This window comes from Procambarus clarkii, chromosome 6 (assembly GCF_040958095.1).
Source record: "Procambarus clarkii isolate CNS0578487 chromosome 6, FALCON_Pclarkii_2.0, whole genome shotgun sequence".
In the NCBI taxonomy this organism is placed as follows: Eukaryota; Metazoa; Arthropoda; class Malacostraca; order Decapoda; family Cambaridae; genus Procambarus; species Procambarus clarkii.
In genome coordinates this window covers 45,503,935-45,516,366 of record NC_091155.1, presented here as the reverse complement: position 1 = coordinate 45,516,366, position 12,432 = coordinate 45,503,935, and the positions used below count along the sequence as shown (strand labels likewise).

General features: G+C 50.6%; 1 protein-coding gene across 1 annotated transcript in view; it reads right to left on the bottom strand.

The window, feature by feature from the left end:
- Positions 1-12,432, bottom strand: part of Phb1 (prohibitin l(2)37Cc) — a 65,319-nt gene that overhangs the window by 44,765 nt on the left and 8,122 nt on the right. Inside the window, exon 2 of the mRNA XM_069308965.1 lies at positions 4,145-4,306. Coding sequence (XP_069165066.1) covers positions 4,145-4,306 — 162 coding nt within the window. The remainder of the gene's footprint in view (positions 1-4,144; positions 4,307-12,432) is intronic.

The window sequence follows — 12,432 nt, the reverse complement described above, 5'->3', positions numbered from 1 at the left end:
GGTGAGCCCCGGAGCCTCCCTGAAACTATCCAAAACAACATGTCCGACATTAGTTTTGGGTCATTGGTCACGGGAGTTATTTATGCCTACCGGAGACCACGAGCAAGAACCTGATCCCCCCCAGAGAGGCGCAGGGTGCAATGGCCTATACCTGGATGATACCGGGTTGAAGGGGTTCTGGGAGTTCTACTCCCCAAGCCTGGCCCGAGGCCAGGCTTGACTTGTGAGTGTTTGGTCCACCAGGCTGTGGCTTGGAGCGGCCCGCAGGCCCACATACCCACCACAGCCCGGTTGGCCCGGAACGTCTTTTAGAAAACAGTCTAGTTTTCTCTTGAAGATGTCCATGGTTGTTCTGACAATGTTTCTTATAGTCGCTGGGAGGACGTTGAACAGCCACGGACCTCTGATGTTTATACAGTGTTCTTTGACTGTGCCTATGGCACCTCTGCTCTTCACTGGTTCTATTCTGCATTTTCTTCCATATTGTTCACTCCAGTACATTGTTATTTTACTGTGTAGATAAGGGACCTGGCCTTCCAGTATTTCCCATGTGTATATTATCTGGTATCTCTCTCGTCTCCTTTCTAGCGAGTACATTTGGAGAGCTTTGAGACGATCCCAATAATTTAGGTACTTTATCGCATCTATGCGTGCCGTATATGTTCTCTGTATTCCCTCTATTTCAGCAATCTCTCCTGCTCTGAAGGGGGAAGCGAGTACTGAGCAGTACTCGAGACGGGACAACACCAATGACTTGAAGAGTACAATCATCGTGAGGGGATCCCCAGATTTGAAAGTTCTCGTAATCCATCCTATCATTTTTCTGGCTGGCGCAATATTTGCTTGGTTATGCTCCCTAAACGTTAGATCGTCGGATATCATTATTCCCAAATCCTTGACATGCTGTTTACCTATTATGGGCAGATTCGATTGTGTTTTATACCCTGTATTATGTTTCAGGGCCTCATTTTTGCCGTACCTGAGTACCTGGGATTTATCGCTGTTAAACATGTTATTTTCTGCTGCCCAATAGAAAATTTATTGATATCTGCTTGTAATTTTTCCATGTCTTCAGCCGAGGTAATTTTCATGCTGAATTTTGTGTCATCTGCAAAGGATGACACAAAGCTTTGACTTGTATTTTTATCTATATCTGATATGAGAATAAGGAACAGTAGTGGTGCAAGCTCTGTACCTTGAGGTACAGAGCTTTTAACTGCGCTTGGACTTGATTTTATTTGATTGACTGTTACTCTTGTGTTCTGTTCGACAGGAAATTGAGTATCCAGTGTCCTACTTTACCAGTTATTCCCATTGACCTCATTTTGTGTGCAATCACTCCATGATCACATTTGTCAAATGCCTTTGCAAAGTCTGTGTATATGACATCTGCATTTTGCTTTTCCTCTAGGGCTTCTGTGATTTTGTCATAGTGACTGAGTAACTGTGACAGACAGGATCTTCCTGCTCTAAATCCATGTTGTCCTGGGTTGTGTAATTCATTATTTTCCATAAAACTAGAAATTTGATTCCTAATCACTCTTTCAAAAACTTTTATTATGTGTGATGTTAGTGCAACTGGCCTATAATTTTTTGCCAAAGTTTTACTCCCCCCCTTGTGCAAAAGAGCCTATGAGCACTCTACATTTAGACTAAGCCATACTTGCCACTGACCTGGGAGGGCACCCAGAAAACAATACAAACCTCAAGCTGGTGATAAATGCAACCTACGTCCAAACAAAACAAAATATCCCCCCCCCCCCCAAAATGCAAACAAACAAGCAACACCTCATCCAACTAGTGCATATGGGAGGGGTGCTGGCTGAGGAGAGCCGACAGCTCTCCCCTTCAATTCTAGAAGGATGAAAAAATGCCGAATGGAGGGAGGGGGAAAAAGGGAGAGTATCAAGGAGCCTCCGGGGCTCACCCAGAAAATGGTGTCTTATTACATTCAAGACTGGTTTTCTGTAGGGAACCCTATCGGCTCCCTAAAGCTAACTACCCACAGATAAGTAAAAGAGGGACTTACCCGGGAGGCGGCATCACCGCAGGTCTCAAGATGACGATGAGACATCAGGCCACGACAGACAGCTCAATGTAACACAAGGCCGGAGAGGGCTCAGAACGTTCATAAGATACACGGCAAGGTCCCTGTTCGACCTAAAAAATCCTCACGCCCGAATGTTGACCCATGACATTCCCAAACACTGCAGCCAGAGCAGCACACTTCTGGAAATCACGGGCACAAGGGTAGACCGCAGACTGGCTAGACTCGAAGACACTGCGGACAACCTGAGACACTTGAGCCCTGGAACAGGTAACCGAAGAAACAGGATCCACCCAGAGGGCTTCCACTGATCCTGAACCAGCGGCATCAGGATCCCCGGCATCAAGAGAAGAGCATGAAGCTCCCTAACACAACCCCCAGAGGCCAAAGACAACAAAAACAAGGCTTTCATAAAGCAATCACGAACCGAAGGGGTCACCTCAAACCGAGGGAAGGAGAGAAGAGAGAGTAACCAGTCAAATGACCAAGCCAGCTTAGACGGTGCATAAGCAAACCAGAGGTGAAAAACCCATTACACTACCATCACCCCTGACACCCTCCAATTCCCCCCCCCAACACACCAATCCCAAAATACCTGACATATCCCAATCCCCCTTCCCTCCGAAGCACTCACATCCCCCCTCCCGACACACTCGCATCCCCCTCCCCTCCCGACACACTCGCATCCCCCTCCCCTCCCGACACACTCGCATCCCCCTCCCCTCCCGACACACTCGCATCCCCCTCCCCTCCCGACACACTCGCATCCCCCTCCCCTCCCGACACACTCGCATCCCCCTCCCCTCCCGACACACTCGCATCCCCCTCCCCTCCCGACACACTCGCATCCCCCTCCCCTCCCGACACACTCGCATCCCCCTCCCCTCCCGACACACTCGCATCCCCCTCCCCTCCCGACACACTCGCATCCCCCTCCCCTCCCGACACACTCGCATCCCCCTCCCCTCCCGACACACTCGCATCCCCCTCCCCTCCCGACACACTCGCATCCCCCTCCCCTCCCGACACACTCGCATCCCCCTCCCCTCCCGACACACTCGCATCCCCCTCCCCTCCCGACACACTCGCATCCCCCTCCCCTCCCGACACACTCGCATCCCCCTCCCCTCCCGACACACTCGCATCCCCCTCCCCTCCCGACACACTCGCATCCCCCTCCCCTCCCGACACACTCGCATCCCCCTCCCCTCCCGACACACTCGCATCCCCCTCCCCTCCCGACACACTCGCATCCCCCTCCCCTCCCGACACACTCGCATCCCCCTCCCCTCCCGACACACTCGCATCCCCCTCCCCTCCCGACACACTCGCATCCCCCTCCCCTCCCGACACACTCGCATCCCCCTCCCCTCCCGACACACTCGCATCCCCCTCCCCTCCCGACACACTCGCATCCCCCTCCCCTCCCGACACACTCGCATCCCCCTCCCCTCCCGACACACTCGCATCCCCCTCCCCTCCCGACACACTCGCATCCCCCTCCCCTCCCGACACACTCGCATCCCCCTCCCCTCCCGACACACTCGCATCCCCCTCCCCTCCCGACACACTCGCATCCCCCTCCCCTCCCGACACACTCGCATCCCCCTCCCCTCCCGACACACTCGCATCCCCCTCCCCTCCCGACACACTCCCATCCCCCTCCCCTCCCGACACACTCCCATCCCCCTCCCCTCCCGACACACTCCCATCCCCCTCCCCTCCCGACACACTCCCATCCCCCTCCCCTCCCGACACACTCCCATCCCCCTCCCCTCCCGACACACTCCCATCCCCCTCCCCTCCCGACACACTCCCATCCCCCCCTCCCGACACACTCCCATCCCCCCCTCCCGACACACTCCCATCCCCCCTCCCGACACACTCCCATCCCCCCCTCCCGACACACTCCCATCCCCCCCTCCCGACACACTCCCATCCCCCCCTCCCGACACACTCCCATCCCCCCCTCCCGACACACTCCCATCCCCCCTCCCGACACACTTCCATTTCCCCTACTGACACTCCACTTGATACACAATACAGTACATGCAGGTATCTTCATTTATTTATTCAAGTAACCTTTATTCAACTAACCTTTACTGCCAGTCATCACAGGGACATTTCTTGGTCGAGTTCTGGCATCAAAAATAATTGGCCTTTGCACCCAAGGGATGAAGAAATGAGTACCTTCACCAATAACTGTGTCTTTAACACCAGCAAATCTATCGAAGATGACAGCTCGGTGGCCTGCATCAACTGGAAAGAAAATTCATGATGTTAGGCATTTTTCCTTAATCATCGAGAAGTTAACGAATACAAAACCTAAGTATGAACAAATTATATATTAATACATGTTTTGGTAGGGGATAGCATTAAAACGAGACCAAAATTTTGCTTAAGCTACAGAAAATAAACAAGTTAAAATGTAATGAAATGCCATTTTCTGGGTGAGACCCAGAGGCTTCCAGGAGCTATCCAGGCTGATATTGCTAGTACCGTAGACACTTGATTATCCGGGATTCGAACATCCGGAAAACGCCTTTATACGGCCAAAATCGTGACCAGATAAAGTTCTCAATACCCGGCCAAAATGGGCATGGGAGCCAGATAAAAAATCGGAGCCGGTTAACTTGCCGCCGATGTTACACTATCCGGTCAGTCAGCCAGATAATCATTGAACTGTCCGGATATGAAAGCCATGGGGCGGGCCGTACCGTGATAATCCCGTCTGGCTGTGGCTGGCTGGCTCGAGGCGCATGGTGGAGGAGGGGGTGGGGTGGGTGGGTCGTGTCAAGGGAGAGGGGAGCGTTGGGAGGGACCACCTGGGTACAGGAATTACCATTAATTTTAGAACAATTCATTATAGCCAAAAACAAAAATACTAGTAATTACAGTATGTAATAACAAATATATAAGTTTCCTAAAAACAATTTGCACAGGCTGAAGTTTCCTTCAAAAATATTGTGAGTTTTTTCCTCCTGGCAGCCTACGTAACATGTTATAGCTGCCCCAAGTGGACCTATCCAACAATGGTCAACCCATGTACTCCCGTCCCTCGTGTTATACCACAGTGCTGCGCCATTAGTGAAATATTTTTTTAAATAACTTTTTTACTTTTATTTTCATAGTAACTTTGAACATTTTTGGCCAAGACTGTCTGGTAGCAGCATCAGTCGTTCTGGAAGTGTTAAGAGGAAGAAGGTTGTCCTAACAATTGAAGACAAGTTACATGTTATACAACTTTGTGAAAATGGCCGGTCGACTTCAAGTGAAGTGAAGCCTGAGGCGAACCAAAGAGCTGATCATACAACAGGCCAATGAACACAGAAGGTAAGCTAAACTTGATTCTTATATGGTAAGAAAATCAAGCCCAGCGCCTTCAACAAGTGAGGCGTCACAGGCAAGTCCAGTGCCTTCAACAAGTGAGGCGTTACAGGCAAGCCCAGCACCTTCAAGTGAGGCGTCACAAGCAAGCCCAGCGCCTTCAACAAGTGGGGCGTCACAGGCAAGCCCAGCGCCTTCAACAAGTGAGGCGTCACAGGCAAACCCAGCGCCTTCAACAAGTGAGGCGTCACAGGCAAGCCCAGCGCCTTCAACAAGTGAGGCGTCACAGGCAAGCCCAGCGCCTTCAACAAGTGAGGTGTCACAGGCAAGCCCAGAGCCTTCAACAAGTGAGGTGTCACAGGCAAGCCCAGCGCCTTCAACAAGTGAGGTGTCACAGGCAAGCCCAGCGCCTTCAACAAGTGAGGTGTCACAGGCAAGCCCAGAGCCTTCAACAAGTGAGGCGTCACAGGCAAGCCCAGCGCCTTCAACAAGTGAGGCGTTACAGGCAAGCCCAGCACCTTCAAGTGAGGCGTCACAAGCAAGCCCAGCGCCTTCAACAAGTGAGGCGTCACAGGCAAGCCCAGCGCCTTCAACAAGTGAGGCGTCACAGGCAAGCCCAGCACCTTCAACAAGTGAGGTGTCACAGGCAAGCCCAGAGCCTTCAACAAGTGAGGCGTCACAGGCAAGCCCAGCGCCTTCAACAAGTGAGGCGTCACAGGCAAGCCAAGTGCCTTCAACCAGTGAGGCTTCAGCAGCTGGCAGTCAAAACTAACTTTACTTAATGAACTGTACAGTAATTTTAAGTGCTAATTTTAGTGTTGTGTTAGTATAGGTTATGTAAATTGTTAAGAATTCTTAACTTCAAGATGTGTGGCATCAATCAAGAAGACGAACAACAAGATAAGTTGAGGTTTCTAGTTGAATATTTAATAATTATATGGGGCAAGGCAATTCAAATTAAAGTATGTTGTTTGTAGTATAAAAATAATTGGAAATGGTTAGTTTTGGACTCGGGTGATAAAGTACCATTATCCGGAACACGTGATTATCCGGCTGGGGGGTGGGCCCTTCCCATATAGTCCGGATAATCGAGTGGAGACAGTATTAAACTTTGGCATCAGTGTGAATGGAGTTTTTTAGGCCTACCAGGGACCACGAGCCAGAACCTGGCCCCCTCAAGAGAGGTACGAGGAGCAATGGCCTATAGAAACCCCTTATGTTGGAAGCATTCTATGTCGGCCATCAACTGGGTCACGCACCCACAAACGTAAGCATCCCAAAACAAACCCCCTATTCTGGTTAAAAAATGGCTACTGAGAGCCAAACTAGTGGACAGAACTCCCCAAACAAAAACAAGCAAAAGAGCATGACGTCATGTCACCACGTCGCCGTCTGCACAGCTCCCCCCATCCTGGGAGCCCCGTCGGCTCTCTGGAGCTAACTTCACAGACAAGGAAAAATACAAGACTTACCCAGGAGGCAGCCAGTCCTCACTCCTCCATGTGAAGTCGAGATAACTGGCTGCAACTGCTGACCCAATGCAACGCAGGCCCTACCAGATCAAGGGATATTGACAAGGTAGCAAGCGGCCAGGACCCTGTTCCACCTCCAAAAAACCCACAGCCGAATGTCAACCCAAGACATGTTGCCAAAGACGGCCGCCAAAGCAGCAAACTTACGAACATCGTGGGCACGGGATAGACCACAGGCTTGATAACCCTGCAGATGACCCGAGAGACCCAAGCCCAGGAACAGGGAAGAAGGGAAACCAGGTCAACCCAATGCGCATCCCCGGCCACTGAATCCGTGGCGCGCAAATGTCGGAGAGCCGCAACCGGACACAACACATGATGTGCCCCCGGCCTGGTCAACCAAGCATCAACAACCCAATGACCCCTCTGGAAAGCAGCAGTCTCATTCTTCACTAGAAAAGGAGACGGCTGCAACCACCAGGACCAAAGGAGCAGAAACCCCTGTGCAGGAGAGCATGAAGCTCCCCATTCTGACCCCACAGAGGCCTTACCTTAGACCTTACCAGAGGCCAACAGGAAAAGAAGCCTTAGAAAAAATCCTGAACCGAAGGAGCTACAACAAACTGAGAAGAAAGAAAAGAGAGAACCCAATCCAAAGACCTGGACGGCTCAGGAGGCGCATGAACAGGCCGGAGGTGAAACAACGCACGAGACAGCTTGCGGAACAAAACAGAAGTAACATCAACACCAAACACAAGCTGGAGTGGCCCTGCCAGTGCTGCACAATATGAGGCGACAGTATTCGGCATAAGATGACGGTCCTGGAACAACCACAAAAGACAAAATAACCCTACCAGAGACCGAAGTACACCTACACAGTGATAGGTAAAACTGGAAGGACTGCCAGGAAATTTCATACTGCCGCCAAGACGGATAACATAGGTGGGAGACCAACAACGAAGCCACCTGTGCCTCATGCAAGTGATGATAGACTCGAGTCAAGTGCTAGATGTGAAGACTCGAGGAGAAGAATGAACCAGCCTCGTCACTAGCTGAACTGATCTGTTGAAAGAAGTGGAGTCGCATGAGACTCTCGGGGTTCGGACACCGAGCAAGCAGCGCCTGAAACCAAGACTGAGCTGGCGACGAAGGAACAAGAAAGACAACTTGCCCCTGGTAAGTCTCTAAGCGAGCCAGGACCTGGAGAAACAGCTTAACCAGGGGAAAAGAGTTACAGGTAACCCCACCTCGCCCAGTCCTGCCTGAAGGGCAGGCCTGGGCGAGGTGGGGGTTACACGCCGACGTGAAAAGATCCACTTCTGGAGGACCGAACGTCTGGCAGAGCTAACTGAATGAGTTGGCGTCAACCACATGAATGGACAGTTGAATGAACCGGGGACAGGCCGGGAATTGTTAAATGAACCAGGACAGGCCGTCCGCCAGGACATTGGACACTTCCCTAAACGTGAACCGCCAGAGAGCTAAACCCCGAGAATTCAGCAGATGAGTTACCCGAAGCAACCAGCCGCAAAAAGTCAAGAACCACATCAAACCCCCGTGGTTCAGGCAACGAACCACCGGGGAACAATCTGACCCGTGGTTCAGGCAACGAACCACCGGGGAACAATCTGAATGAAGCTGGATTGTCGATTCGCGAGTGACACAAACCCTCCGGAGCAACATCTACACAGCCGTGAACTCCCACTCTGTGCTGTGAGGCCAACGGATGGACGGACCCCAGCGTCCCTAGCCAGCCTGGTGAGAACTGGTCACAAAGCCCCAACCCAGAGACGATGCATCCGCAAACACATCGAGCGAGGGCTCGGGTAGGTGCCAAGACACCGAATCCCGAAAAACCTAAAGAGGAAGCTCGCGATGCAGCAGCCTGACACAAAACCCCTGAAGGCCAAACCCAGTGGTTGTGAGAGAGGTGGAAGGGCATTGGACCTCAGGACAAGGACCCCAAAGGACCCAGAACAGCTGACGAAGCCACATCTGACCCGGTGGGTAGACCATCATGGCAAAGTTCAGGCTCCCGCACAAACCCTCGAGCAACCGCCGCATGACTCAGGAGTCCCTCAGGAACAGACGAAGGCAGGAACGCAGGCGAAGCAGAGCCGCTGGAGGTAGAGACAAGGAAGCGGCCCGAGCGTCCCACACAAAATCCAGCCAAGACCGAACCTGAGGGTGAACCTAACAGGACTTCCGCCAGTTCACCAAGAATCCAAACCCAGCGAGCTAGGAAAGAACCAAAGCCCTGGCGAGCAGAGACACTGACTGGCTGGGAGCCCAAACCAGCCAGTCGTCGAGGTAGGGCAGAACCCAAACACCTAACAGACGCAGGCGGGTCACCACGACCCGAGTAAGGAATGTGAAAACGCGAGGTGCCAGATTCAAGCCATATAGAAGGCAATGAAAGCAGTAACCTTGACGTCCTAATATGCATCCATGAGGTCCAGGGACATCATCCAAGCACCCAGCTCCAACAGAAGACAGACCTGGGACAGAGTAGTCGTCTGAAAGGAGGGAGGGGGGGGGGGGGGCAATAAACCCATGGGTTCAGACAAGACAAGTCCAGAAAGAACTGGAGGTCTGCACAGTCCCATTTTGGGCCCGGAAACAGGTGGGAAACCCACCAAAGACATGGCTCGCCCAAGCAAACCCACTCCGAGATGACTACAGAGCAGTAGAAGTCCTGCCCCGAACCCCCCAAAGGAGGAGGAGCCACCCAACACCACTGCAGGCCGCACGAAACGACCCGAAAGGCCCACAAATCGTGAGACCAGGCACGAGCGAACAGAGCAAAAATGCAGACAACACACGCACCGCCGAGGGCAATAAACCAGACCCAGAGGCGGTCTCAAGCTCCTCCACATCCAACTTAGGCCAATCCAAGGACAGCTTGAGGGAGGAGGGAGAAGAAATGCAGGGTCGAAGTTAGTAGGCCACGTGTATGCAAATCCTCCGCGACCAAGGCAGCCGAAAGGCAAGGAACCTACACATGAAGCTGCATCACACTAACATCCCGTGGAAGGGCAGAGGCAAACAAACACACAGTGGTACCTCGGAATACGAGTGTCCCTGTATACGAGTTTTTCGGAATACGAGCAGGATTTCCTCGGAAAATGTGTCTCGGAAGGCGAGGGTTACCTCGGAACGCGAGTTTGTTGATACGCGTTCAGGGCGACCTAGCGCGTGGTGGTACGGCGATCGTCGCCCCTCCGCCCCTCAGTTTACCATTGTCTCGCGCCCAATGACTATCCCACATCAATTATTCATCCGGATTTTCAGTGTTTTGTTGGATTTTTGGTCATTTGACTATACAATTTGTTATTATATAGCTCACCATGGGTCCCAAGAAAGCCAGTGGTAAGGATCAAGGCAAGAAAGCCCATGTGAGGATGACAATAGAGGAGAAACAAGAGATCATTCGGAAGCATGAGAATAGTACACGTTGTTGAACTTTGTAGGCAGTACAACAAAGCCACGTCAACGATATGCACTATACTTAAGAAGAAAAATGAGATTATGAGTGCTAAAGTGGCAAAAGGAGTAAGAACAATGACGAAACAAAGACCACAAATACTTGAAGTGCAAAAGTTGTTATTAATTTGGATACACGACAAGGAATTAAGGGGTGATAGTGTTTCGGAGGTCATCATTTGTGAGAAAGCCAGGGTGTTGCACGAAGACCTTCTAAAGAAGACCCCTGCAACGAGTGATGCAGATAAGAAAGAGTTTAAGGCAAGCAGGGGCTGGTTTGAAAAATTTATAAAAAGAAGTGGTATCCATAGTGTTACAAGGCATGGGGAGGCAGCCAGCTCAGACAAACCAGCCGCTGGACGATTTATTGAGGAATTTAAAGAGTTTGCAGAGGCTGAGGGATACCTACCGCAACAAGTGTTTAATTGTGACGAAACAGGACTGTTTTGGAAAAGAATGCCTAAGAAGACATACATTACCAAGGAGAAAAAATCCTTGCCCGGACACAAGCCTATGAAAGATAGGTTTACCCTTGTGCTGTGTTCAAAGGCGAGTGGCGATTTGAAAATTAAACCCTTGCTAGTGTATCATTCTGAAAATCCAAGGGTTTTCAAACAGTATAAAGTGCAGAAAACCCATTTGTGTGTGATGTGGAAGGCTAATAAAAAAGCATGGGTGACTAGGCTTATTTTTTCGGAGTGGGTGAATGAAGTGGTGTGCCCTGCCATAGAAAAATATCTGCAGGAGAAACATTTGCCACTCAAAGCCGTGCTTCTCCTCGACAATGCTCCTGCTCATCCTCCAGGCTTGGAAGATGATTTGTTGCCCAGATACAATAAATTCCTCACAGTTAAATTCCTTCCTCCTAACACCACTCCTTCAGCCTATGGACCAGAAAATCATAGTGAATTTTAAGAAACTTTATGAAAGGGCACTTTTCCAGAAATGTTTTGAAGTGACTGAAGCCACAAACCTCACTCTCTGGAAACAGCATTTTAACATTTGTAGTGCTTTAAAACTCGTTGACAAAGCCTGGCAAGAAGTGACTCAAAGAACCCTGATCCCTGGCTGGAGAAAATTGTAGCCTGAATGTGTGAGAGAACTAGACTTTGAGGGGTTTGAACCTGTAAATGATGCACCTATTGTTGAGGAAATTGTTACTGTGGGCCGGCAAATGGGCTTGGAATTGGATGATGATGATGTGGAGGAGTTGGTGGAAGAACACAATGAAGAACTGACCACCGAAGAACTCCAAGCTCTTCAACAGGAACAGCAAGACAACGCAGCTGATGATTCTACAGTGGAGGAGGATGAGGCAGTAGTGAATGTCCCTTCTGCAGAAATTAGGAAGGTGTGTCAGATGTGGGAAGAGATTCAAACAATTATTGAAAAGACTCGCCCAGAGAAAGCTGTAGTAGGCCGTTGCCTTAATCTTTTCAATGACAATGTGATGCCTTACTACAGAGACAGCTTGCAAAGAAGGGAAAAGCAAGCTTCCATGGACAGAATTGTGGTGAGAAAATCGAGCAGTGAGCCACAACCAGGACCTAGTGGCACTCAGATAAAACGTGCCAGGGAGTGCACACCAGAAAGGTCCTCACTGCCTGATGTGATAATGGAAGGGGACTCCCCTTCCAAACAGTAACTCCTCTCCTCACCATCTTCCATACGCCTACAGCATTCAACAGCAAGGTAAGTAATAACTTGAACATAGTTTTGTAGGTTTATTTAGATGAATTAGGTATAAAAATTTAGTTTGATGTGGGGTGTTTGGGGTAGTCAGGAACGGATTAATTCATTTCCCATTATTTCTTATGAGGAAATTAGCTTCGGAATACGAGTTTTCGGAATACGAGCCGTCTCTAGGAATGGATTAAACTCTTAAACCGAGGTACCCCTGTACATCGAGATGTTTAAATTCGCCCCCCCCCCCAGGAAAACCTGCAAATCAGTCTGAGCTTCCTTCCACTTGAGCAGGCGGGTCCAACAGAATGTGTGCCAAGCCTCCAACGAGAAAAGCAGGCAGTCTGCCAACCAGGACGACTCTGGAACTTCATAACGAACCCAGTACAGACACGAAGATCCATATACGAAGGAATGCGG